The sequence below is a fragment of the Scomber scombrus genome, chromosome 21, assembly GCF_963691925.1.
Source record: "Scomber scombrus chromosome 21, fScoSco1.1, whole genome shotgun sequence".
NCBI classification, from domain to species: Eukaryota; Metazoa; Chordata; class Actinopteri; order Scombriformes; family Scombridae; genus Scomber; species Scomber scombrus.
In genome coordinates this window covers 22376639-22401295 of record NC_084990.1, presented here as the reverse complement: position 1 = coordinate 22401295, position 24657 = coordinate 22376639, and the positions used below count along the sequence as shown (strand labels likewise).

General features: G+C 38.8%; 2 protein-coding genes across 2 annotated transcripts in view; one reads left to right on the top strand and one right to left on the bottom strand.

Moving 5' to 3' along the window:
* The window catches only part of nbr1a (NBR1 autophagy cargo receptor a), a 504698-nt gene that overhangs the window by 143028 nt on the left and 337013 nt on the right, over window positions 1–24657 (bottom strand). The window lies entirely within an intron of this gene.
* thrab (thyroid hormone receptor alpha b) overlaps window positions 1–24657 on the top strand; it is a 140131-nt gene that overhangs the window by 113596 nt on the left and 1878 nt on the right. The window contains exons 5-10 of the mRNA XM_062442041.1: window positions 3174–3235; window positions 9473–9573; window positions 11373–11520; window positions 11696–11901; window positions 21346–21492; window positions 23962–24220. Of these exons, the coding sequence (XP_062298025.1) occupies window positions 3174–3235; window positions 9473–9573; window positions 11373–11520; window positions 11696–11901; window positions 21346–21492; window positions 23962–24220 (923 nt within the window). The remainder of the gene's footprint in view (window positions 1–3173; window positions 3236–9472; window positions 9574–11372; window positions 11521–11695; window positions 11902–21345; window positions 21493–23961; window positions 24221–24657) is intronic.

Genomic DNA, 24657 nt, shown 5'->3' with positions numbered 1-24657 from the left:
GGAGGACTGAAGTGTCACAAGGCTGACAATTTGACAGTTGTTGCCTCCAGCAGCTGTACGGAGTGATGTTGAAGCCAATTGGCAGAGGAACAGACGTATACCTTTGAGTGGCATGCAGTGAAAACCCCACCTTGTCTTTGTGTTACTGTGACAGCTTTAATTCTTTCTTTCCCTTTCCTCTTCCCTGCTGACACTTAATTTTAACCCGTAACACAAATGAAAAGCGATGGCCGTCTTTTAAAAGAGTTCTTGAGGATTTCTCATTGCCAATTATTGCCTGCCCAGATGTGTTGATTAATGTCATCGCAGGTGAGGCAGGCGGTTGTCACATCAGATCCTCCCGTACCTTACGTTCCTCCTGCATGATGAGAAAGAACATCACACCCATGAGATTGGCCACAGATGAGTTGCTAATAAGATGCTTCGGGGCACAACATTCATGACAAGTTAAGCTTTATAACACAAAAGGCTATCCAACAGCTTCATTTAATGCCTCCTTTTTTAAAAGCAGGCTGATGTGAATGGTGATGAAAAGAGCAAAGGGAGCCATGGACTCAACAGTGCTGTAATTGAGGCCAAGGTTAAACAAATGTGCAGGGCAGTTTGAGTTGGCATTTAAGATGAATACAAAAAATAAAATAAATCTCATTTAGGCTCAATTAGTGTAACCGCTGAACTGAACAGGCAATTATATTATGTTTCCTAAGGGGAAAAACATTGTTTACTGGTGTGAAAAAGAAAAGCAGGCAGGCTTAGAAGAGAAGAGAGGAAGCAGCGTGCAGACCTCTTGACCATTCTTAAGGGAACAAAGTAGACACTTTGCATGAGGTCTCCTCGTTATAAAGCATGAGAAGACTAGGAAGAAATATGTTTTCATGTACAGAGCAGTTTGACTCGAGCACATTATTTAGTTAGAGATCTTTGTCGGGTCACGTCTCTACATGTAAGCAAATAACATGACACGACGAGGTGTGCTGATATAAATAGCTGCAGCATAATAAAGAACCCAGCTAAAAAAAAACACTCAGGATTTAAAGGCACAACCAAAAAATCTCTGCATTGGACTGCTGTACTAGATATTCTGTTAAACATTGCCTCACCATGCAAAGAGAACAGTGTTTTGTTTATTTTAAATGTCTTTTTTTGTGTGCAATTAAATCACTTTTTTTCATTATGAGCAAGGAAAGAAGAAAATGTGAGATAGATATGATTTTTTAACCTGTCACAATATTGCTAATTGACATTTTCAATTAATTAAATGGCAAAAAACTTCCATTTCTTGTACAGGAAATGCTTTAATTTATATTATAGTTAGTACTTAAAGGATTTTTTTAAATAGGTTGTACAGTAGAGACAGTATTTTATATCACAAATAAGACATTTTGTACAATCGCAAAAGGCTTTACAAGCTTTATAACATACAACGCTTATCTTTAGACCCTCAATTTGGACAATAAAAGCCTCCACAGAAAATGATTTAATAGAGAAAAAAAGGGTGAAACCTCAGAAAAAGCAACAGAGGAAGTATCTTTCATCCAGATAATAAAAAGATAAAAACACACTGCGGTTCAGAGCTAATGTAACCTATGGGGCGGCGTACTGCGTCTTAACAGAGTGAGACCTCGTTTTATTTATGGTCTAATGGAGTCCTGCTCCCCTTCTCCAGGAGCTGGTATTAAAGGGCCCGGCTGGTGGGAGGAAAGCTGGAGGCTAGAGTGTCTGAGAGCAGAGAGCTGGACTCTCGGGATACTAAACCACTGACATAGAGCACTCACTGACTCTCCCTTACCCTCCTTTCAGAAACACTTTTTTTCTCTCTCCACCATCCCTCCTCCTCCTCCTCCTCCTCCTCCTCCTCCTCCTCTCAACCCATCCTCCATATCTGTACTTTCATAATTCCCTTCAGAGCTGCCAGTTCCCATCTGCGCTCTACATGCCTTTCGCGTGTCCGTGTGGTTGCAGGTGTGTGCGTCTGCTCCCGAGTGCACGTGTGTGTGTGTGTGTGTGTGTGTGTTTCTTTTGCGTGTGCTCGATACTTATTAGTGTGTTTGTGTTGCCTCTGTTGTTGAGTCTTCTCTGGCTTTCCCATGTGTACCCTAATAATTGGAGCTGTTTTGGGGAGGTTTGATTGTATTCTTCACACAAAGTCTTCTCTTTTTTTTTGCTTGCTGTTTCGAATTGTTTTGGGAGCTCCCTCAAGAGTCTCTCTCTCTGCTTTTCATTTCATTTTCTCCCTTCCCCGTTTGACACAGAGTTCATGACCAAACCTTTATTTAATGGTCTAGAGAGCTCTGATACTCCTCTGTTAGAAATCAAAGTGGCAGCAAAACATGCTCCTGTTTTTTAAGGTAATTTGATCACTGCATTGTAGGCAGTTTCGGGGATACGGGACCATAAAGTAAACACCAGAAGGTTTAGACAAATGCAGAAAAGTAGGCAGTCGAATTGTGGCCCCACAAGAGGAAATCCTTTGTGCAGTAAAGCATCCAAAAAACACAAAAAACCATGAAAACACACACACAGCGTATTACTTGATCTGTTGTTAATTTATGTTCTAATGCCATCATAAACCTCATTAACAGCTGGTATTAGCATGTGATCCGTATCCAGATACATAATCCGGATAATGACATCTGATAACACCCATTTGCACTCACACTTGGTATTAATAAGCATACACGGACGGACTTGTCAACATGGGAGCATCTCTTCATCTCATCTCACCTCGTGTATAGCTTTTTGCTGGACTTGCTCGATGTAGGAGTTTGGTTTCTTTCTTTTTCTCACCACCTCTAGATGTGATCTGGCCAATCTGATCACTATTCCTTTCCTTATGATAATAAACTTTATTTATAGAGCACTTTTTAAACTCCAAAGGTACAAGGTGCTTTCACAAGGCAGCAAAATACACAAATCATAAAGTAATCACGGTTTAAAAGAGAACAAATAAACACAATTTGATGAGTAAAAAGCATTTTAATGTAGGAAAAAAAGGCATATTTAAAGGAGATAAAAGCAATTCAAGGAAAACTTAAACTCAAATCCTCTGGTGCTCTTATCCAGATGACATATCCCGATACAGATGTTATGTCAAAACCAGCTGAAAATGTGTCGTATATCCACTCACTCTATATATTTACTTATCTCTCTTTCTCTCTCTCTCCATCTCTCAGGTGGCTCAATGGCCCGAAAAGGAAGAGGAAGAACAGCCAATGTTCGGTGAAGAGTATGACTGGTGAGTAACTGATGGATGGTGTTTTGAGACACTCTGCAGCAACTTCAAAGTGACATCCAGAAAATAAACTTCCACCGTCTCCTCTGACGTGTGGATGAAGTCTGAATGCATCTTTTAAAAAAACTGCACCTCTACTTTGGAATATAAATGCACTCCAAATACAAGGGGGAACTATTTATTTTGAAAAGCTTTTTCCCAGCATTTGCTTTAAAGATGTTTTTATGATATTTTTTTTTTTCGGGTTGTGAAGTGAAGTGAATCTGTTTTGAAAAGGAAAGATAGTAGAAAAAGGAAGTTGCTGTCACTCTTACCACAAACAGCTGAGTGACTGCACAGAAGCTAGTGGTACATGATTCATCGCTGCCTTGTGTGCATTACGCTTTCGATTTGTCACCTCCAAAGAGGAATAAAAAAAAAAAGAGAAAACAACTTGGCATCTGCCATAAATAAATGAAAGCTTTCTGGTCTGCTAGCTTTTTCTTGTGTCTGAGTGACAGCTCCAAAATCCCCCCCCCCCAAGTTTAAAGAAGCAAGTTAAGAATGAAAGTGAGAGATACAGACAGAGATATGGGGGTGAGAGGAATACTAATATAAAAATCTGAGTATACAGGATGGTTGATTTGACATTTATAAAATATATCCCCCCTAAGGCCAGTCCTCTCCACAAATGTTCCCTCTCAGCAGGCCGCTCTGCTTCACTGCTGGAACATTGTACTGTACCATATTTTACCTGCTATGGTCCATTTGAACTGGGAAAATATGACAATATGTCTGTCTGAGGGGGCATGGTTGGTCAGAGATTGAATTACACACACTATAATGATGTCAGTGTTTTCCTGTGGGAGAGTGGACCCTCGACCGCATTTTAGCCTTTCGGGACACTAAAGAGCACTTGTCCAACATGTGCGTCAATATTGGTCAGTTTTTACGATGTGGTCTGGAGGAGACCGTCATAAAGAGGCAGACTTTGGAATAATCCTTCTTTATGCAATATATATATAAAGCATTTTGTTGTTTGCATTTCATACTCAACTCAATCTTACATGTTAATTGAAAATGCAGTTTACTCAGTGATGTCTAAATCAATTCTAGTGTTAAAATTTTTATTTAATTGATTTCTAGAGCAACAGCAGAATTATTGACACTGTTAAAGCTGCTTCAATCATATTTTTTATTATTATTTACAATCAACTAAATGATTGTGTGTCATTTAAAAAGAGACGATCGTAGTGACCTGACTCTGATCTCATTTTAGCATCTTTCAGCTCATTGTTTTGGTTTCATGGCTTGAAAGCTTATTGTTTCTCACACTTTCCTCTTTTTTTATGTGAAAAACCTCAGATAAATTCACTGTATATTACCTGCTGGGCACCAACCGGCATACAGACAAAATTAGCAACTAGTTAGTGAACATAGTGGAGCATTTAGAAGCTCAAGAGTCTGATATTTCCCTCATGATGTGAAGCATGATTTGAGTGAATATTCAGCTTATATATTCGTCAGGTGAACAGAAACATGAGTCCAAATTAATGTTAATGTTGTTCGAATGTGTAAAAAAAGGAAACAGTTTGCTGCCATGTGAGCTAAAGCAAGTTTATAAGGTGTTAATGTGTCAATGCTGTGCTTTAAGCTTGTTCTGCTTCCCCCAAGTTGCCAAAAAAAATTCTATTAGTGCAGCTTTAACAATCAGTCAATTCTTTGGTGTGATGATTTGCAGCTTTTCTGTATCTCATAATTATAAACTAAATAGCTTTTGAGTTTTTCAGCTGTTCTGACAGTATATTTAACTGGAAAGTGACATCTTGGGGAATTTGTGATATGCAAAAATCATTATTTGCAGCCCTTGTTAATGCTCTTATGCTGATAGTGTAGTAAACACTTTTTATGTTAACAATTTAACAATAAGCAAAACTGGATAGACCGACAGTATATTTGTGCCAATCAGGAAAGAGGCCCATAAACACAGCTTTGGTCGTCAACACTAGATTTTTATATAACAGCTGCTGTTTCAACTTCAGCTTCTGTCTCAAGCTGAAGTCTTGTCCCCTGATGTCGTCAATGTTTACAGTCTCAAATGTCGCCTCACCAGCGGTGTTATCATGTAAGGGCCTAGGAGAAACAAATCCTGAGACTCCTTCGGGGACTGGATTCATACAGCCTTCATCCACACATTAATAATAATAAGAAAAACGCAACGGCAGCTACTATGTCGGGAAACGTGAAGACAAAATATTTATCTTAACTCAACCACTTTAGAAAAACCTCCTTCCCTTTTCCTGGGTTTTTTTTTGTTAGTGGAGGTATTGCAGTGCCCGTTATGGGAGGGGCGGGCAGCCAGAGCCAGAGAGCTGCAGCGGTATTGATTTTGGGCTTGGCTTCCAAACACGGCCACAGCAGACTGGCTCTGTGGATCCGGCTGATGCTGCTGCTCGGCCCCGCTGACACACTGGAGCTGACGTTTTTCCTATATGATCGTTCTCGGATGTCCTTGTTATCTTTCATTTGGCCGGTTTCTCTCCTGCTTTCCTCTTACTTCCCCCCTCATCCTCCTTTTCTCCTTCTTCGTCCTCTGTTACTTGTTTTCTTTTTGGCAGGACTGCAGAGACCAGCCCTACTAATGTGAATGTCTGTGCCTGAATCCCTGACTCACTGACTGAGTGATGAAGTTAAGGAGATGTGGCACAATAGCATTTTTTTTTTTTTTCATTAAATTACTCTGATACTGTGTCCTTCCATTGCAAAATATGTCAGGCGTAGTATGGCGGACATGTCTGGTCTTGTTCTAAAATGCTAACTTGAATCATTGAGTAAACAGACACCACATCATTATATTAAAATTACACAGTGCGCTGCAGGTCAGTTGTAACACTGCACATAAATGCAGTAGGAACTTTGAATCAGAGCAAAAAGAAAAAGAAAAAAAAACTTCACATCATTTCTGCATGCATAATTCCTCCTGACATACCTTACAGCAAGGAGGGGCATGGAAAATTCCACCTGAATAGTCACTGAAACCTGCGGTGGCATTAACATTCTCTCTTGCAAACACTTTTTTTTTGCCATTTTAGAAAATAATGAACATTGAAAGGCCATGTGGGATATGAAGTGATGGGTGTTATATTTATATTGCAAAGTGCAGCCATAATATAGGCCTATCTCAACTCTGAGAACTAACAGTGTCTATGATTGCATACAAATTTTCGTACAATGGTCACATAGACTAATAATAATAATAATTACCCTAAAATGCAGATTTCAGATATATTATGGATCTCTCATGATGCCGTATTTACCTGTCAACAGATACCTTTGTTTATATTGGCATTTACATTGTTTGTAGTTGTAATACAAATTGTGGATATCTGTAATTACATATTTAATAGTCACTTTTTTTCATTCTGGATATCTGATTATAACATTATGACTCTGAAAGTGCATATCTGAAAGGGTTTTTTGATAATGATCGTTTTTCCTAGTAAGAATTATATTGCTGATATCCAGATGGTTCATACTACATATCAAAAATGCGGATATCTAAAATTAAAAGCCCAATTTTTCTGAGGAAGAGTGATGTTGTGGATAGGAATAATGTCATTGTCAATATCTGAAATCTTCTTTTTTGACTAAGGAGAATTAAATTACAGATATCTGCATTATACAGTATATGAAGTCGTGCTATTGAATGTTAAAACAGCCACTTATATTCTATGTGGATTTATATAGATATCTTAAATGTGTTTTTTTTACTAGCACAATCCCAGTTGTAGACATCTTGAAATATAATTCCCACCAGTAAGAATGTTCATCAATCATCGATACCTTTAATTACTGTTCTTACTAGTGAGAATACAATTGTTACTATAGGCGAAATGCTATTATGAACACCTAAACTGTAATTACAGATGGGAATGTGGTTTGATTGAATGTTAAAGCTGCGTACCATTGAGGAATAGCTGCAGCCAATGAGAGGGCGAGACAAAGGGTGGTATTGCATCACTACGAGCATCACTTCTCACCTGTGTTGTCGTGACAAAACGTGGTTTTACACCAGAGTGGACCAGTCTATATTACATTTCTTCTTATTTTATTAAACTAAGTAACAGTTTGGATTTGTATTATAGCTACTTTACAGACTGAATAGCAGTTTACTGCATCTTTCTGTCAATGAGTTGAGATTCAGGTAGTTATGTTGAAGCAGAATGAATCACACTACGTCCTCCCTCCTCAGAGGTTTCTACTCCTCAGTCCAACTTGCCAAGTCTTAACTAGCAAGTACACAAGACCAAATTTGGTGCACTTGGTTTTGAGAAAGGCCCAATGTCAAATTGGCTTCAGTCTTAAAAGCCTGGCACACTTCCTGGGGGCTCAGTCGCCGTGTGTCGCCACTGTATTTGTTGTTTTAAAGTAAAAGTCCTCCAGTGTTTCATACACAGCACAGACATATACAAAGTTTTCACCAAGTTTCCTTTCTTAAGTAAACTCTTAAGAGGTGTTTAATTCACTACTATTTAATAGCAAAGTCACACATTCATTTATTTAAGTTTTTACTTGAGTCTTTTTTTTTTCTCTCTATCTAAATTTTCATTATAATACTTAATTAATTGTTCTATTCAACAGAAAGATCTTTTAAATTACAACCCAAAAAAAACAATTTGGCCAAAATGTCATTTGCACCCCTTTGGCAACTGTTGCTCTTTCCCTCCTCTCTCTTTTTTTTTCTTCTCTCTTTCCCACCATCCTCTTCTTGCCCCCCCCCTCCCCCCTCCTCCCCCTCCACACCATCCCCTTCCCCCCGCCTCTAAAATCTGTAACAAAGCCAAAAGGCAGGGCCCAACTGACACTGCCAGTCACAGCTCTCACCACGTCTTACTACACACACAAGTGCACTGTATATGTCATGACACACACATACGTACACATATGTACAGTATGTACAGATCTACCAGTGTGTGTGTGTGTGTGTGTGTGTGTGTGTGTGTGTGTGTGTGTGTGTGTGTGTGTGTGTGAGGGAGAGTGAGTGAGTCAGTCTTTAACACACACACACATATACTTGTGTATTTATTTGTGACTTGCAGTGTACCATCTCCTCTCTCTCCCTGTTTCTTTGCTATATATCACATGAAATGTCTGGAAATCTGCTATTTCCTGTGTCTCTATCCTCCCTCCCTCGTGCAGTCTCGCTGGTCTTGCAGGCAGTATGGAAAAAGAACAAACTGTCCTGAGTTTAGGGGCAGAGGAAAGACTGCAGAGAGAGGAGGATTGTAGAGGGAGGGAGGGAGGGAGGGAAAGAGAGAGGGAGGGAGGGAGGGAGAACAATCCAAACATATTTAGATCTGCTGGCAGTGAAGCTCATGTAACCTATATACCTCATAATAATTATAACACCTGTAATTAAAGAGGACTTATTTCCGACTCAAGCACATTGCACTCAGGATAACAATAAACTATACTAGTATTAAACTCAATTAAACTAATATTAAAGGCCTTATTTGTAAAGTTTTGACAACATTAATTTGAAATATACTCTCACAAAAAAAACTGAGAAGGATGAGGTGTAACAAAAGTGTGCATTTATTTTCTTAACCAGTCATAATTCAAACTTTAAAGTCTGACTTAAAACTAAACTATACATGCACCTACTGAAGGTCTTGTTTCTGCTGACCTCCAGTGGCTTAACGTCTCACTTTGCTGCAGTGACTCAGAGATGTAGGATGAATTATAATGTATATGTGGCAGTTATTTTGTAATTGATGCTATAGTGTTGCAAGACAAATGCAGAGAACCGGTCCAACTGCTCTATGTTTATGTTAAGATTATGTTGAGGCGTGACCATAACTACCACGGTATTGCTTGTTGTGTGGAAGCTTCCCATTGGCCAAGAAGTAAATACACTCACACATGATGATCAGACATCATTTGAGAAGTGAGATAGAAGAGAGAAAGCTCATGATTTTAGCTTTCAGTGTGTTTATTGTAGAGAATAAGGTCTGTAGATGGCTCATGTGAAGTCTTTCCACAGCGGTAGAAATTCATGTATCGGGAGGATATGTTGGCTGGGTAAAGGTGAGCTATGCATTAATGTGATAGAAGGTGAGGTGGTTAATAAATCATAGGGTTGGAGTGATTGGATAATAGTGTGGTGGACAGAGGAGGTGTGTCCAAGATGTCTTGAATAGCAGTAGATCAATAAAGAAATCATTTTAAACAGATTCTAACCTCGTTAACTTTGTCTTTCAGGGTACATCCCCAGCTACCTCGAGAAGGATGAGCCATGTGTGGTGTGTGGTGACAAGGCCACAGGTTACCACTACCGCTGCATTACCTGCGAGGGCTGCAAGGTTCGTCTGCACGCATGCACACACACACACACACACACACACACACACACACACACACACACACACACAAAACCTCAGTTCATATCCAACACATAATATCTGTGAGAATATGATATGCTGAAGTCAACACATACACATCGCATAGCTGACACATACTCACACACACTCTGACACACAAACAATCACTTGCTTCAAAGTGTGCAAACACAGGCGAAGACGACCTATTGATGTATATGAGACCTGTCAGTCTGTCACATCGGCTCTCAACCTTTTATCGTCTGTCTTCTCTGCTGTCAGTTTTTTGTATGATTAGTCTGCTTTTGTTCCTTTTGTTCATCTGCATGTTAAAGAGTGAATACAATTAAATAAAGTTGCATAAATGAAGTTAATTGAAGAATAGCTTTAATCTAATGCTGTCATAATATTAGGATTTAATGGATTTGATGGATATAGATTCATTTTGAACTTATTCCTACACTATTGATTTTCAACAATAAAACATGTGAATGTTACAATATATAGAAATTGCCTCAAACTTGGTAGAAATTCAGTCAGACAACAAATTAGATCATATGTTAGATTGAACACTTTATTTCCAAAATTGTCACACAGATCATATTTACATGCACAAAATATTCCGGTTTTTGGCCTTATTCCAAAACAGGCATGGGAAGGTAGGGTAGCTTTAATTATATAGCGTATTTAATACACAGGGGTTACTCAATGGGCTTTACTTAAAAAACAAAATATCAGAATTGGAAACATAAAAACATACTTTTAAAAAACAAAACAAAACCCATTATAATAAAAAGAAAACAAGTACAGTTGAACAGTAAAAATTGGAAACATGAAAACATACAATTAAAAAATCCAAATATAATAAAAAAAGAAAACAAAGTACAGAAAAATAGAATTAGAAAAAGCTAGACTAAACTACAGCATAAAAAAAGACAACATTCCTACTAAGATGTTTACATGGGTAATGAAAATTAATATTCCCGTTTCCATGCGGAGGGTTTACAAGGTGTCCCTCTGCTCCAGTGGAAACGGAAATCAGATAATCTCCACAGGCTGTGAAGTAAACCAGCGAGGTGATAAACAGTAGTGAGCTGCTGCCTGATATTTATAAGTCATATTGATTTGACTGATATTCTAAATTTATAGTTACATGTACATCCAATACCGATGTTGTCCCATGATGTTTAATACACCGCTCTGTGTTTTTTTGTGCGTGACACCGAGTCATCATCATCAGTCAGGATAATAACAAATCCCATCTGTCCCCGTCGTCGTGGAGAAGGCGCACTCTTGTTTTTCCAGCTCTCTCCTCTCCTCTCCTCTCCTCTCCTCTCCTCTCCTCTCCTCTCCTCTCCTCTCCTCTCCTCTCCTCTGTCTGCCTTCCTGCTCCAGCATTTCGCTTTGTTTACAACAGACAGAGCTGAGCGTAAACAGGCAAGAGGCCGTGTGTTAGCAACTGTGGTTAAAACCCCCCAATTATATACATGTCCAAGAATGCTCCGTAAACCTGGATAACATCAGCGTATCCCACATGTCTTCAACTAAATATGCTGTGAATATGATACATGACCCGTATCGTATCTGTTGTCGTATTCGGAGTAATAGTGGAATATTAGTGTGCATGTAAACATAGTCACTGTAATGAGGAGCAACAAGCAGACACTCAAAGTTTCTTTTATTTATAGATTCTCTGTTATCTTTCTCTCAGTGTATTTGCTTCTATCCATCCATTCATCTCTCTCTCTCTCTCTCTCTCTCTCTCTCTTATTCTCTTGCTGCAGGGTTTCTTCCGTAGGACCATTCAAAAGAACCTCCACCCCGCGTACTCCTGTAAGTACGATGGCTGCTGCATCATCGACAAGATCACCCGCAACCAGTGTCAGCTCTGCCGCTTCAAGAAGTGCATTGCAGTGGGCATGGCCATGGACTGTGAGTGCTGCAATTACATACTTATACACACACACACACAGGCAAATGAGCTCACATACCAAAAAGACAAATAAACCATGTGGGGGCTTAATATTGTAACTTTATATTCATTGTAACAATATGCTAACTTATTACATACCTCTCTTTTCCTCTGCCTTCCTCGCTCTCCTCGCAGTGGTGCTGGACGACTCAAAGCGGGTTGCTAAACGGCGTCTCATCGAAGAGAACAGGGAGCGACGCAAGAAGGAGGAAATGGTGAAAACCCTCCAGAACCGTCCAGAGCCCACGGGGTCCGAGTGGGAGCTGATCCGCCTAGTGACAGAAGCCCATCGACACACCAACGCTCAGGGCGCCCAGTGGAAACAGAAACGCAAATTCCTGGTAAGAAGGCTCAATACTCAAATTGATTACAGGCATATGAGGCAATGTACATTCAGTTAGGTCTGAAAGACAAACAAAGAAAACATCAATTTGTGATTACAACAAAAGGAAAATGTCAATAATAGCACTGTCTCGCGCATATAACTAAAGGCAAGCAAAACACTTTCTAATTAGTTTCACAAGCAACTCAACAACCTTGATGCGTTTTTCACAACTACCTTATTAATAAAATAATTCAGAACAAGAACCAAAGCAGCAAGTGTAAAGAAAGAGGGTCTTTCTGAAAGAAAAGGATGAGTGTGGCCCTGTGTGTGGACAGTGACGTGAAATACAGACCAGTTGACTATACGAACATTGTAACTGATGATTTAATGGATGCATAACATGACCAAGCCCAGTAGAATAACCTCAATTTGTGCAACATTAATTTACACAGATATGATGAACTGATGAAGCAATAAACAAGTTCAGGAATGAGCCTAAAAGAAGAGTGTAAATGGGTTAATGTAGAAGAGGTCAATGCTACATATGAGACATTTCTATAGAGTTATATCAGTATTAGTTTGCTGGCAATGCATCTGAGTGTATGAAGATTGAATTTGGAGTCCCACAAAGCTCAGTTTTGTGGGTCTCAACTTTTTATTTTGTATAAAAGTGACATATGTGAAGTGTCAAAGATATTGCAGTTTATTTTGTTTGCAGATGACACGATTCTTTTAGTTCAGGAAGTAAATTAAAAGCTTTAGCAGAACGAACTGTGAATGAAATGGTCAAACTTAAAAGATGGTTTAGTGAATATAAGTCACAAAGCAATACAAACTCTCTACTGTTCACTTATTTATATTGGCATACTTTAGCTACTCTGTGAAAGTGTTGGGCAAGACGTACTAATGAAGATTTAGCTGAGTCACAGACATTACCAGTAAATGTAGTTGTTTATTTATAGTTCAGTGGACAAAGACCAGAGAGGGAAATTTAATTTCAGGCATCAGTATGCACGGAGTAATTTACAGCAGATGTGTATTTCAGTTGTTGGCGTCAAACTGTGGAATTCTCTACAAAAACGATTTAAAGGGTCAAATGAGTATGTTTCAGTTCAAGAAACTTTATAAAGAAAGTATAAAGTATTAGACGATATGAAGTGTTCAGGTAATGGGTTTCCTTAGTTAACGGTGATTGATATTGGTGGTATTGGTTTGTTAAGTCACTACAATTGACAGACCATCTATTCCTATTGTTTATAATGTTTTGAGTAAGGGGCAAGACTAATAGGATTGTCTTCTTCCTGCTCCTTTTTCATGGAATTTGTCGATTGAGTTGTGTTTCGATCGTGAATCGTTTTTATTCCTTCCTGGAGCTGTGCATTACTGTGAGCAGAACAAATAAATAATGAATGACTTGTGTAATAATCCCTCATTACACAGGAAAACTGTGTGTGTGCACAGCTATGGCTATAGCACAGATGTTTCCCAGGGAAAGTTTAATTGTTCGCCTTCATTGTCTCATGGAAATATATTTGGCTTAACTTGAGGTTTGTTGACAATATGACTGGTCCTCTGACTGGTTGTGTTTCCTGGCCCTCGTGTCCTCTTTATAGCATTGTCCAAGCATTCCCAGATCTTAGCAGTTCACTTGGTCAGCACAGTGTTATAAAAATAGCTAAAACTACAAGAATACACTGGAATAATCATTGAATTATTCATGATTGTTTGAGGACATACCCTACAGGATGATTAGAGGTTGGTTCAGGCTACACACCAGCCAGCGAGTACGCCAGCAACCTTCAACACGTTGCTATCCGCCACTTGTGCGGCTTCCTTTTGCCTCAGCCACAGCCGCAGCTAATGAGGGTAGCACCTTCTCACCTTTCTCCACCAACTTTTCACGTCTTAGCTTTGCTTTCCAGGCGTTGTAAAGCACATGAACATCGTAATGGTTAGCCGCAGTTAACAAAATCATCCAGTGAAAAGAAGAAGAAGAAAAACTACTGACCAAACTTAAAGCGGATTGAAGCAAGAAAAGAAAACAGACGAACCAACGGTTCATATTATGCCCTGACGAGATTTATCCAAGACGTAACACGAATAAGCATTGTCTTCCCTAAGTCCCAAGCAGCCACAAACACAAATAGCTTAACATAAAGAAAGTGGGTTTATCCGCAAAATTAAATGATGCAGAAAGAGCTCGATTTAACTTCAGGGTGGATGAAGGCCAACAAAACAAACCTGACTGTGAAGTATAATATATAACCTCACGAAAACAAAGAAACCAAATGTCAACAACTGACATAATCCTGAGAAAATAAGGTTAACCAAATCTGGCAGTCTGCCACTATTAAATCCAAAAGAAGTGAACAATACCATAATTAAACAACATCAGAGTAGGCGGATCAGGAGTGGAGGGAGATGGATTAGGGTTAGGGTTAGGGTTAGGGTTAGGCCATCTTGGCTTTTTATATAGCAGACTTCCAATCACCTCCTTGTCCCTGCACACACAGACACATAGAAGTAAAACATATTTTAACACAAATGAAAACCACTGTAAGAACAATACTGTTAATAACACTGTGCAAAAAACCATATAATAAATTTACATCATTTAATTTTTCATGCCCCAGTTTCATAAAACTTTTTCCTTGGATAATAATTTGTGTCTGATGTTCTCTTGAGGTACATATTACTCCTTCTCCTTCACAAAAAAGTCATGAATATATATAAGACACATGACACAAGGGTGCCTGCTTTAGTGTTAGTGCTCAACCTAACCTAACAGAACAATAGACTATGTCCTCAAACATTCAAGCTAATGTCATGAATGATAGGGTTTCATTTTATCTGGCTGGCAGAAAGCTGAGTCTCTGTCCTCATATTACTGTCAGTGTAGCTCTCTGTGGCTTTATCGCTCCATATTCCCTGCTCACTATTTCTGTTTCCCTCCGTCTGTGTCTTCATTTCTCAGTGTCTCTCAGTTCTCTCCTCTATTTGAAAGGTTTATTCATCCTAATCCCTCTGGGCTCTTAACCAGACCTAATTCCCCTCATAGTTTTCATTCACACCTCGACTCCCTATTTTGGCTTTAATCTCTTTCCCGTCTTCATTTCTTTGGTTCCTTTCTCGCTGTCCCTCGGTGTCTAACCTTACTTTCCCTTTACTTAAAAATAAAAATCCACATGGAGGACCTGTTAGGTTTAGGTTGGTTATATATGGGAGAAATAATGGGCGTTTCATCTGAAGAGGGGTTGAAAGTCCTTGTGGTCTAATGGCAGGTATTGTGGAAGAAGTTGCTAGGCAACAAGAAGGAAGTGCCCGGGTGTGGTGGGAAGGGGGCCATGTGGGGATTAGGTGACGAGGTGTGAAGCTTCAAGTAGAGAAGATGGTAATTTCCTTATGGGAGAAAAGATCGACTTGAAGCTGGATTGATTTTTTTTAGTTTTTGGAGATCATTTTATGTGCTTGAATCAAGAGTTAGGTTTAGCACCATGGCTACAATGTCGAGGGTTAAGGTTTGATTTTAGTGTAAAGACACTAGATTTTCTTTTAACCCTACAAAGTTGGAGCAAGGGTTGAGCTCCTAGAGCAGGGTTGAGCAAAACCCAGAGCTTGGTTCATCTAAAAAGGATAAACAGTCCTATTTCACACAGTCGTTCACCCTCTAATGGGGCTCTGGAGGCTGTGGCTACTGAACTCTGAATATCTAAATTTACATGCAATGCCAACCAGGATGAGCCCATTGAGCCTTGTGGGGACCGATGCTATAAAAAGGGCCGCAACGACACCGCTCGTCATCATGCACTTGTACTTTTGCTCCCAGATGATGACTACTCACTCAGGGATGACTTTGTTTGAATGATGCGCCGATTACAGTCATCTGTGCACCGGGTCAAGCCAAAACGCTGCAGTCATTTGATAAGAGGAAGAAGAAAATATATACAGATAAAATGCACTAATGGTTAAATTAAGTAGGTTGGACAACCAGTATAATGCTTTATATCCAAATAAACTGTTTCAGCACACTTTTAACTGATGAATGAATTACTTTGTGATGAAAAATAAAGAAAACTAGTGGTCCATTTATATCCTGAAGATGTGCGTAGTTATATATACAGTCCTTATGAAATATCTAGGATGAAAGGAAACATATTCACCTGCACTTGGATCCTAATGCATCCATGATATCATCTATTAAATTCATAAGATGCACCAACCATTTACTTGATAGGAAACCAATTTTCATTGAGGCCTAAATTCATTGAGGCATGGAATCACCAAGTCACTGTAAATGTAGAAAAGTAAGATAAGGATGTGGGTCCATATAGACTATAAAGCATTACATGTCTCCTGTAGATATCTCAGAGCAACATTCATGTTAAATGAAGTCTCACCGCTGAGCACAGCATCACTTGGGTCCACTGTTAAATGTGGGCAGGACGTTTGAGTCAATCCGCTTGTCATGCTTTGAAAGTGTCTACTTTAAAGTGTTATATGGCCATGAGTGAATGGACCTGGTCAGCTACAATTTTTAAGGATCATATTGGCACTTAGCTAATGGTTTTTTTTGACATTAAAGAGCCCTAGGGGGTTTGGATTTTTCACAGCTGCTAAGACCAAACTACCACACCACGTCTAAAACCTGCTTCACTCATGTGTCTTTTCCATTGTTGTGTAGCTTGGCTGAAAACCACTAAGCCTCTAAATCTGCAGGCACACACACACACACACACTGAGTCTGAGTTACAGTTACATAGTGTTCTCCCTCTCACAGTCTGTGGTCAGGCATCTGGAAACAGCTTTTACGAGCGCGGATTCTGTTCATACGGCTGTGATTTTTGTGTATGAGCATGTCTGCACATCTGTCTAGAAGTAGTCCCGATATTTAGTTATAACTTTGTATTAAAATGCATTAAAAATGATTTGTGAGTATCTTATCTGCGAGGCAACAGTCCTCTGAAGCATACCATATGTGGTTAATGTGAAACTTAGTGTGTTTGTATCTATGTGCATCTGTTCGTACATATGTATACAGTTACTATTGTGAAACATTTAATAGGGCTAAAATTCACATGATAAAAATAATCAAGTACGACAGCAAAAATGACTGCAGGATGCTATGTACCCTTACTCCTTCTATCCTGGGAGTAAACGTTTTACTTTTCACACTCCAAGTCTTTTATTTCCTTTTCCTGGCCAAGCTAAGCAGACTTTTAAATCACACAAATCCCCCATTTTTGAAATGTATCCACGGTCGTTTGCTGTTGGTCTCTGAAACATTTCTCAAACAGCACAGACTCGACCTGAAGGCTTCAAATGTGCTGTTCAGACATTTAAAATGCGTATTAAAACTTCTATCGCTTTGGTTGAACACAGATAATCAAAGTTTAAAAACACCGAGCTTTGATTCTAACATTATATTATCAAATTATTCAGATCAATCTGGTTTAGATGTATATTTTATTGCGATTTGAAGGGTCTGGAGCATGTTTCATAGGGGATTTTTTTTTGCACTAAAAATGAGTTTTGAAGCCAGACACAAAACAGCATCTTGCAAAATAGCCATTGGGTAACTGCTATTGATCAACCGCTTTGTCAATCTCCCCTGACATATCACATTTTATTCCATTTTATATTATTTTCATTTCATTTCAACCTTTATTTAGACTCTGAGTTAAAATATTGAGTTACAGAACCACAGAGAACATACAGATAAGGAACCAAATTAATGAAATACTAACATATTAAAACCCTAAGCAATTAAAACTTAGAGCAAAGTGAGTCAGCAAAAAAAAAAAAGGAAGTTGGAAATATAATAAGATTAAATTAAAAATGTAAATTGTCTTCGGGGTGAAAATGAGGCACAGTGTCAGAAACTCGATTTTCAAGTTCAGTAAAAACAGTTGGTACCTACAACATACAACATATCATAAGACAGTAAAAATCTTACTTTCTTTGCATTATGACTTTGAATCACTCTATGAAACAGTTTCCCCACGACTGCACCGTATTTTACTGTTAAAAAGTAATGTTATACAATTAATTTCATTCATGTATAATGCATTTTAATGACGTTATAATCACATCCAGCATGAGCCAAATGTACAGTTCATACTGTAGCACACAGGCCAAACCATCCATTTAGATTATCCAGATTAAAACATATGGACCTCATTTCTCTTCATGCGGCGCTGCTGGAGCAAACTTTTCAGAACTAATCCATCTGATAAAAGGTCAACAGTTGAAACACAGCATATAACTGTTGAGACTGCAGTAAAAACAAAGAAAAAGTTATTTCCCCCCCCCCCCCCCCCCCCTCCTTTTCTTTTTCTTGATTTACAGATTGTCAATTGCCAATGTGTACTGTGGTTCCTGTTGAAGTCCAAATATCTTTTTTTGGCCTATTTTTGGCACACATTGCAAGCTTCTTCTTCTTTTTTCTTTTCTTTTTTACCAACTTCGTAACACTGAGCTTGATACTATTGCCCCATAATGTTCAAGCTCTCTGAATAACAAGCAGCAGTGTACAAACTGCACTGTTTTCCCTCAGTGCCAGCCATTCAGTTAAATAAGCAAACAATAACTGTACATAAGGGAACCCATCAGAAACCCCCACAGGCCTAAGATGTGAGGAATATTCACAAACACCATCACACACATATAAACACACACATTTTTGTCAGTGCATGAACTAGTCTGTACTTTTTTTTGCAGCTATGTTGCAACTAAATGTGTGTTTTATTGTATCCTGATGTCTTCAATCTACCTTCTTTCTACCTCACTGCTTTAATAACTTTATCTTTCACTCTGTTTTAATCTTCTATGTTGCAAATTCCAATCTGCTTTAAACTCTGTGATCCTTACATCAAATAGCCGCCTGTGTACATTGCATCTCTCTGTGTTTATCTTCTATCTCTTATAGCTTTGTTGTAGTGGGGGTCGAGGCAGAAATCTCGGCTATCTCAACACCTGGACAAACAAAACCATAATGTTTATCTTACTGGTTAGATTGCAGCAAGAGATGAGTGAGAAAATAGGTTCCTTTCAGAATGGGTAAAAGCAACCTGCTAAACAATTTGAGATAAAGAGGCTGTATTCATCTCTGTCATCTGGGTCAGCTGTCAAGTGGTATGCATCAATTCAAGTCAATTGGCTTTATTGACATGAAAGTTATGAGAACAATGTCGCCAACGCATTAAAATACAATCTTTCCAAACATATATTAACACTAGTGTCGCTCTGTTTTAAGAATTTTCTTCTCAACACTAAAAATTAAAAAAGCCAAAATGACCTCCAGCAGTGAAACCAATGATTTTCTTTTTTGAGCTGCAGTCCATCTAAGTAATTATTTCATCTTTTTTTTTTCTAAATTTCCCATAATTTCTCAGTAGGTTTGGGCCACACATCTAATTTTTCATACCTTGGTACCTTTTTTTGACATGTCACCTGGGTATACGCTGTACGATAATGTATGAGATTGTCTAGCCAACCAAGCTGCGTGTCTCACATGTAATTAGCCTACTTAGACAAGTCTTGGTTAGTTTAAATACTTATGGCCTACTTATTCTTATACTTATGGCATAGAATAGTGAATAGATAGGAAATACATGTCCTTCTTTTATAGATTCTTGCTGGGGGATCTGATTACACTTGTAATGTAATTGATGGATACAGACACATCAGTGAGCTTAACGGACATTATGACCAGCAGCTGAATAAAATCACGTAGCTAATAAGAGACTAAACCCAAAATATTCCCAAACAGGGTCAGAAGAATTTTCTTTTTTTTATTACTAGTCCCTTAATGTTATCTCCATTTTTCTCAGCTCGGCTGCCTGCTCCATCATTAGAGACTGACCTCAGGTGGCACGTGCTGTGCTCAGCATCTCCTTATCACTTTAATAGAAAGAGGACCGTGTGTATTTTTTTACGGTGCTGTGAAAATGATACCCTGGGGATTTCTAAATACCTCAGCGTACCATTACACCTCTATACAGCTCCAGTCTATCGCTCAGCTCAGCCGAGGACTGAATAAGTTTGCGCTGATTTATGCGCCGCTGATTTACGCAGCCCCTCCACCTCTGGATTATGATGGATGATTGCTTGTGTGAGGTGATTATTCTCATACTTTTATCTCATCCCATTTGTTGTAGAAACTCCCAGCTCGAATAAATGACTACGGCTTCGACACACGCTTTATTCACCGGAGGATAAAACAATATTTTTTCTCCTGAATATACACAACTCTGTAAACACACTGTATGTATTGATGATCTGCAGTTCTCCCTCTCTCTGCAGACCTCCTAAGTAAGTGCTATCTATCTGGTGACATGTCCCATTTCTTTCAGAGAGCACCATGCCGCTGTCCTTATCTGATAAATTGGTTTTAATTGTCTCCCAAGGCAAGTGAGCACTTTGTAGAAGGGAGAAAAAGGGTATAAAAAAGGTTTAAAGCTGTGTTGTTTCCTCCACTTTATTCCCTTCAAAGCTCCACACCACTCTTATCAAGTCTTCTATAATATTATTTTATTCTTTTATGCTTTTCATGTCTAAGAACACACCCATACCCTCGACCGTAGCTTGTTATAATGCCCTCTATTGTACTCTAGTGCACTCTATTTCTTGCCTTGTAAACTCTGCTGTATTCTTTTTATTCTACCCGACTCAATTATGCTCTCCTCTCCTTTTCTATCGTAGAATATTTACTTTCATGTTCCATTTAAATGATAAGGCTGGGCCAAAACCAGCATTTCATTATTGCCTCTCTTCTGCTACGTGACTTCTTTGTACTATACCGAAACTCATTTATTCCCACTGAAGATGTAACCTATACATACAGCTCTCAAATATATGTTTTTATTAAGGGTCAGTAATATCCTACAGCTGGGCAATGTAGTTTATAGCAAATATGACTTAAACAGAAGGAAATAGTGCATTTGTTGGGGGACTATTTTCAGCTGCGGATTAATACAGATTTTGTGATATTCTGATGATATGGCTGGAGCAAAACCAGCAAATTATTACTGCCTATCTTCTACTACGTGACTTCCTTGTACTATACCCAAACTCATTGATTCCCACTGAAGATGTAACCTATTCATACACTTCACAATATGTTTTTTTTAAGGCTCAATCATTTTCTAATTATTTTGGGCACTGTAGTTTTTAGCAAATATGACTTAAAAAGAAGGAAGTAGTGCATTTGTTGGGGACTATTTTCAGCTGCGGATTAATACATATTTTGTGATCTTATGAGTGTTTACAGCACAAGCTTGGTGTACTGTATGTGGGATTGACATTAGATCTCTAGAGGAATAAGCTACACAGACAATATGTGTTAGTAGGGCTCTTGCGCTTTTTTTTTTTTTTTTTTTTTTTTACCACCATCTGTTCATCTTTAATGTCATTAATCATCCTTACATCATTACGTTTTCTTCTCTCTTTTTTTAAATTTTAGCCAGACAAAATCGGCCAGTCCCCCGTTGCCCCGACGTCAGACGGAGACAAGGTGGACCTGGAGGCCTTCAGCGAGTTCACGAAGATCATCACTCCTGCCATCACCCGTGTCGTTGACTTTGCCAAAAAACTGCCCATGTTCTCTGAGGTGAGTGGCGGTTAATGGTCCCGTGTGGGAGTCTGACTGAGAGAAAGATATAACAACTGTAAGTAGGGTGTGTTTGTTGAGGAAATGTGAGATTTTGGTGGGTCGATTTTTCTCATGAAATTAACAGTTCTTCTGCTTCTTGAGAAATACCACAAGAGCATGCAGTACAAAGGTTGTAACTTAGTAGATTTTCTATATAATTACATTTGACCAGAGTAATCCAACGCTGTGTGTATAAATATATGTGTATAGATATATGTGGAAGCTGCCTTTTGTGCTCCAGACAATCAGAGAGGGACTCCTGCTCTTGTTAGCCTTGTCTCAATTAGCAACGTGTAATCATGTGTCTTGTCTCTGCTGCTTGTAATGAGACCTTGTGTGATTGGATAATTATCAGGGTGGCTGAGCTATTGTGTGTGCGTGCGTGTGTGTGTGTGTGTGTGTGTGTGTGTGTGTGTGTGTGTGTGTGTGTGTGTGTGTGTGTGTGTGTGTGTGTGTCAGAAAGAAAGAAAAGCTCTGTGATTGGGAGTCTGCTGGGGCGTAATGAATTACAGGAGTAGAGAAGTCGAATAAAATCGCATTTTGAGAACATAGATCAGATACTTTTGTAGGTTTAATTCATCATTTCTTTAAATCAGCATATTTCAAAGTAGAGTTCAATCACTTTGTGAAATAACGCTATTATTATTGCACAAATAATTACAATTATGATGGATTCCAGTATTCAAATGAGTGTGTAAACTAGAATATTAATGCTGGATATTATATTAATTTTAGAAGCAAATAAAGAGTTTTAATATTCCAAACACTGAAGCAGATAATTAGTCGTGTTCAATATGTTATTATTATTATTTAACTCTCAATATAGTCAATTAGATTATGAAAAAGGGCTTTTTAATCTGGTGAAAGACGGGGAGGGAGAAAACCTGTTCAGCCTGCATTAGATCAGTTCATGCCGCCGCAGTGAATTACTAATAAGAATGCACGGAAACAAAAGCCAGCACTCATCCAGCCACTAGAAAATTAGTCTTATTGCTTTTGTACAAATTGATGCGGTCGTAAATGCATAATAAGCGTTTACTTTGAACGCGCCCTGCAGGTACAAATTTATAAGACAAATCAAGCCAATGAATGCCAATTAATCTACTCAGCAGTCAAGAGCAGTGAAATAAGAAAGTAGCTGACATTAAGGTGAGATTTAATTCAGCACACCGGAGTCTGTAGATTTAATCAAATGAGTTTCAACCCAGAGATTCTAATATCCATGTAAATCAGGGTGTATTAGTCATAATCTTTGTTCATCAGTAAAAGTAAAAAAAAAAGAAAAGAAAAAGAAAAGTCGGCCGGTTTTCAACCCATCATCATGTCTCCCTCTCTCCCATCGCCTTCCTTTCTTCACTTTTCTTCCTCTCCCAGCTGAGCTTCCTGTGATTACTCCCTCATCCCATCATTTGTCTTCACTTCATTTTTCTTTTAAGGGATGATGATTCCGGTTTATTACAATTCGGCTATTTCGTTGAAAAGTTAATGGGTGAGATCTGGGAATGTGGAGACGCAGCTAAAAAATAAAAGTCAGACGAGGCGGTTAACAGGAGCGGTCCGACCATCGGACACGCTGTATTAAACTTGAATTATCCTTTTTAAAGGTGGGTGTCAAGAGCCAGGATCACAATCTAAATTCCAAATACTGTGCGTAACAAGTGGGAAACGTGACATTATTACATGATTCTAAAGTTCCTGAAAGAGTGGAGGGGAATTTTGGAGCTACTACGCCTCCATGTACGTCATCGCTACATCAGTGCACATGTATAATGTTTACAGTATGGTGGATGAGGCTGCGGAAAATAAGGTTCCTCCCTTATTTTTCCTGGCCTCACTGCTCCAGTTTTTGTGATTCCTAGTCATAAACACTCTACTCAAGCAAAATGAAGTCTAACACTGCAAACATTTAACTTGTGAATGGATGAGAGAGATTGTTTTTCTACTTAATTCTTCTCTCTCTCTCTTTCCCTGTACTCACAAGCATTGACCTTTTACTCTTTAAAGGCAATTTAGGAGAGCTATGATGTGTTTTATCGCCTCCTTATGACTATTGGAGACGTACATGATCTCATTTAGCTTACAAACAACTGGAAACTAAAAGAAAGTGACAAAAAGTGAACATTTTCTACCTTTTTACCACAAAGAGCATAGTTTTTTTTTCCTTTTGACAAATTAAGCAGCTTCAATCTGCTAAACATCAAAGTGTTTTTTTACTTCTAATATAGTTTGGTGTCAAAATATTTCAAAAGTAGTGTTTTTCTTTCATTTCTGCTTTGATTTGGAGTTTTTATTGTTATGTAAAAGCCTTCGAAACACTGTTTTTGCGTGCTGTACAAAGACATTTGTTGAATTTTCTTCATTACACTAATTCTTTGCAGACTCTGTTTGTGTTCATATAATAAAACATTTCCCCTTTTTCCTCACCAGCTGCCTTGTGAAGACCAGATCATCCTGTTGAAGGGCTGCTGCATGGAGATCATGTCGCTGCGAGCTGCTATGCGCTACGACCCAGAGAGCGAGACGCTGACGCTGAGCGGGGAGATGGCGGTGAAGCGTGAGCAGCTGAAGAACGGCGGGCTTGGCGTGGTGTCGGACGCCATCTTCGATCTGGGCAAGAGCCTGGCGCAGTTCAACCTGGACGACACAGAGGTGGCGCTGCTGCAGGCCGTGCTGCTCATGAGCTCAGGTCGGTGTCGACTCCAGAACTCCTCACTTAGTCGTTCAGCTCTTATTCTGACATTTGAGAATAATGCAGGACTTTTTTATTCCGTGCCGTCGGTTGCTTATAGTGTCGGGAGGGGTCGAGGAATTCAAAGTAAATGTAATGTAAATGTAAATTTTTAGTCTTCTGTGTTCTTCCAGACACATCTCCATGACAGTCCTTCTTATTACTAGTCATTGCCCGTTGCATTCCTCTGTAGGTTTTGGAGCCTGAATCAAAAATGTAATCGTGGCTTGAAGATAAAAGTCAACATCACATATTTAATGTTAAAAGCAGGAAATCTGAAGTGTGAGATGTGAAAAAGAAGAAGCTTTTCACACTTAGTTTTTTTCAAGTGTAGAAACTCAAACCTGTTTTTGAGATTTTTTTTTTGGTTTGAGAACACATACAGTAATATACTC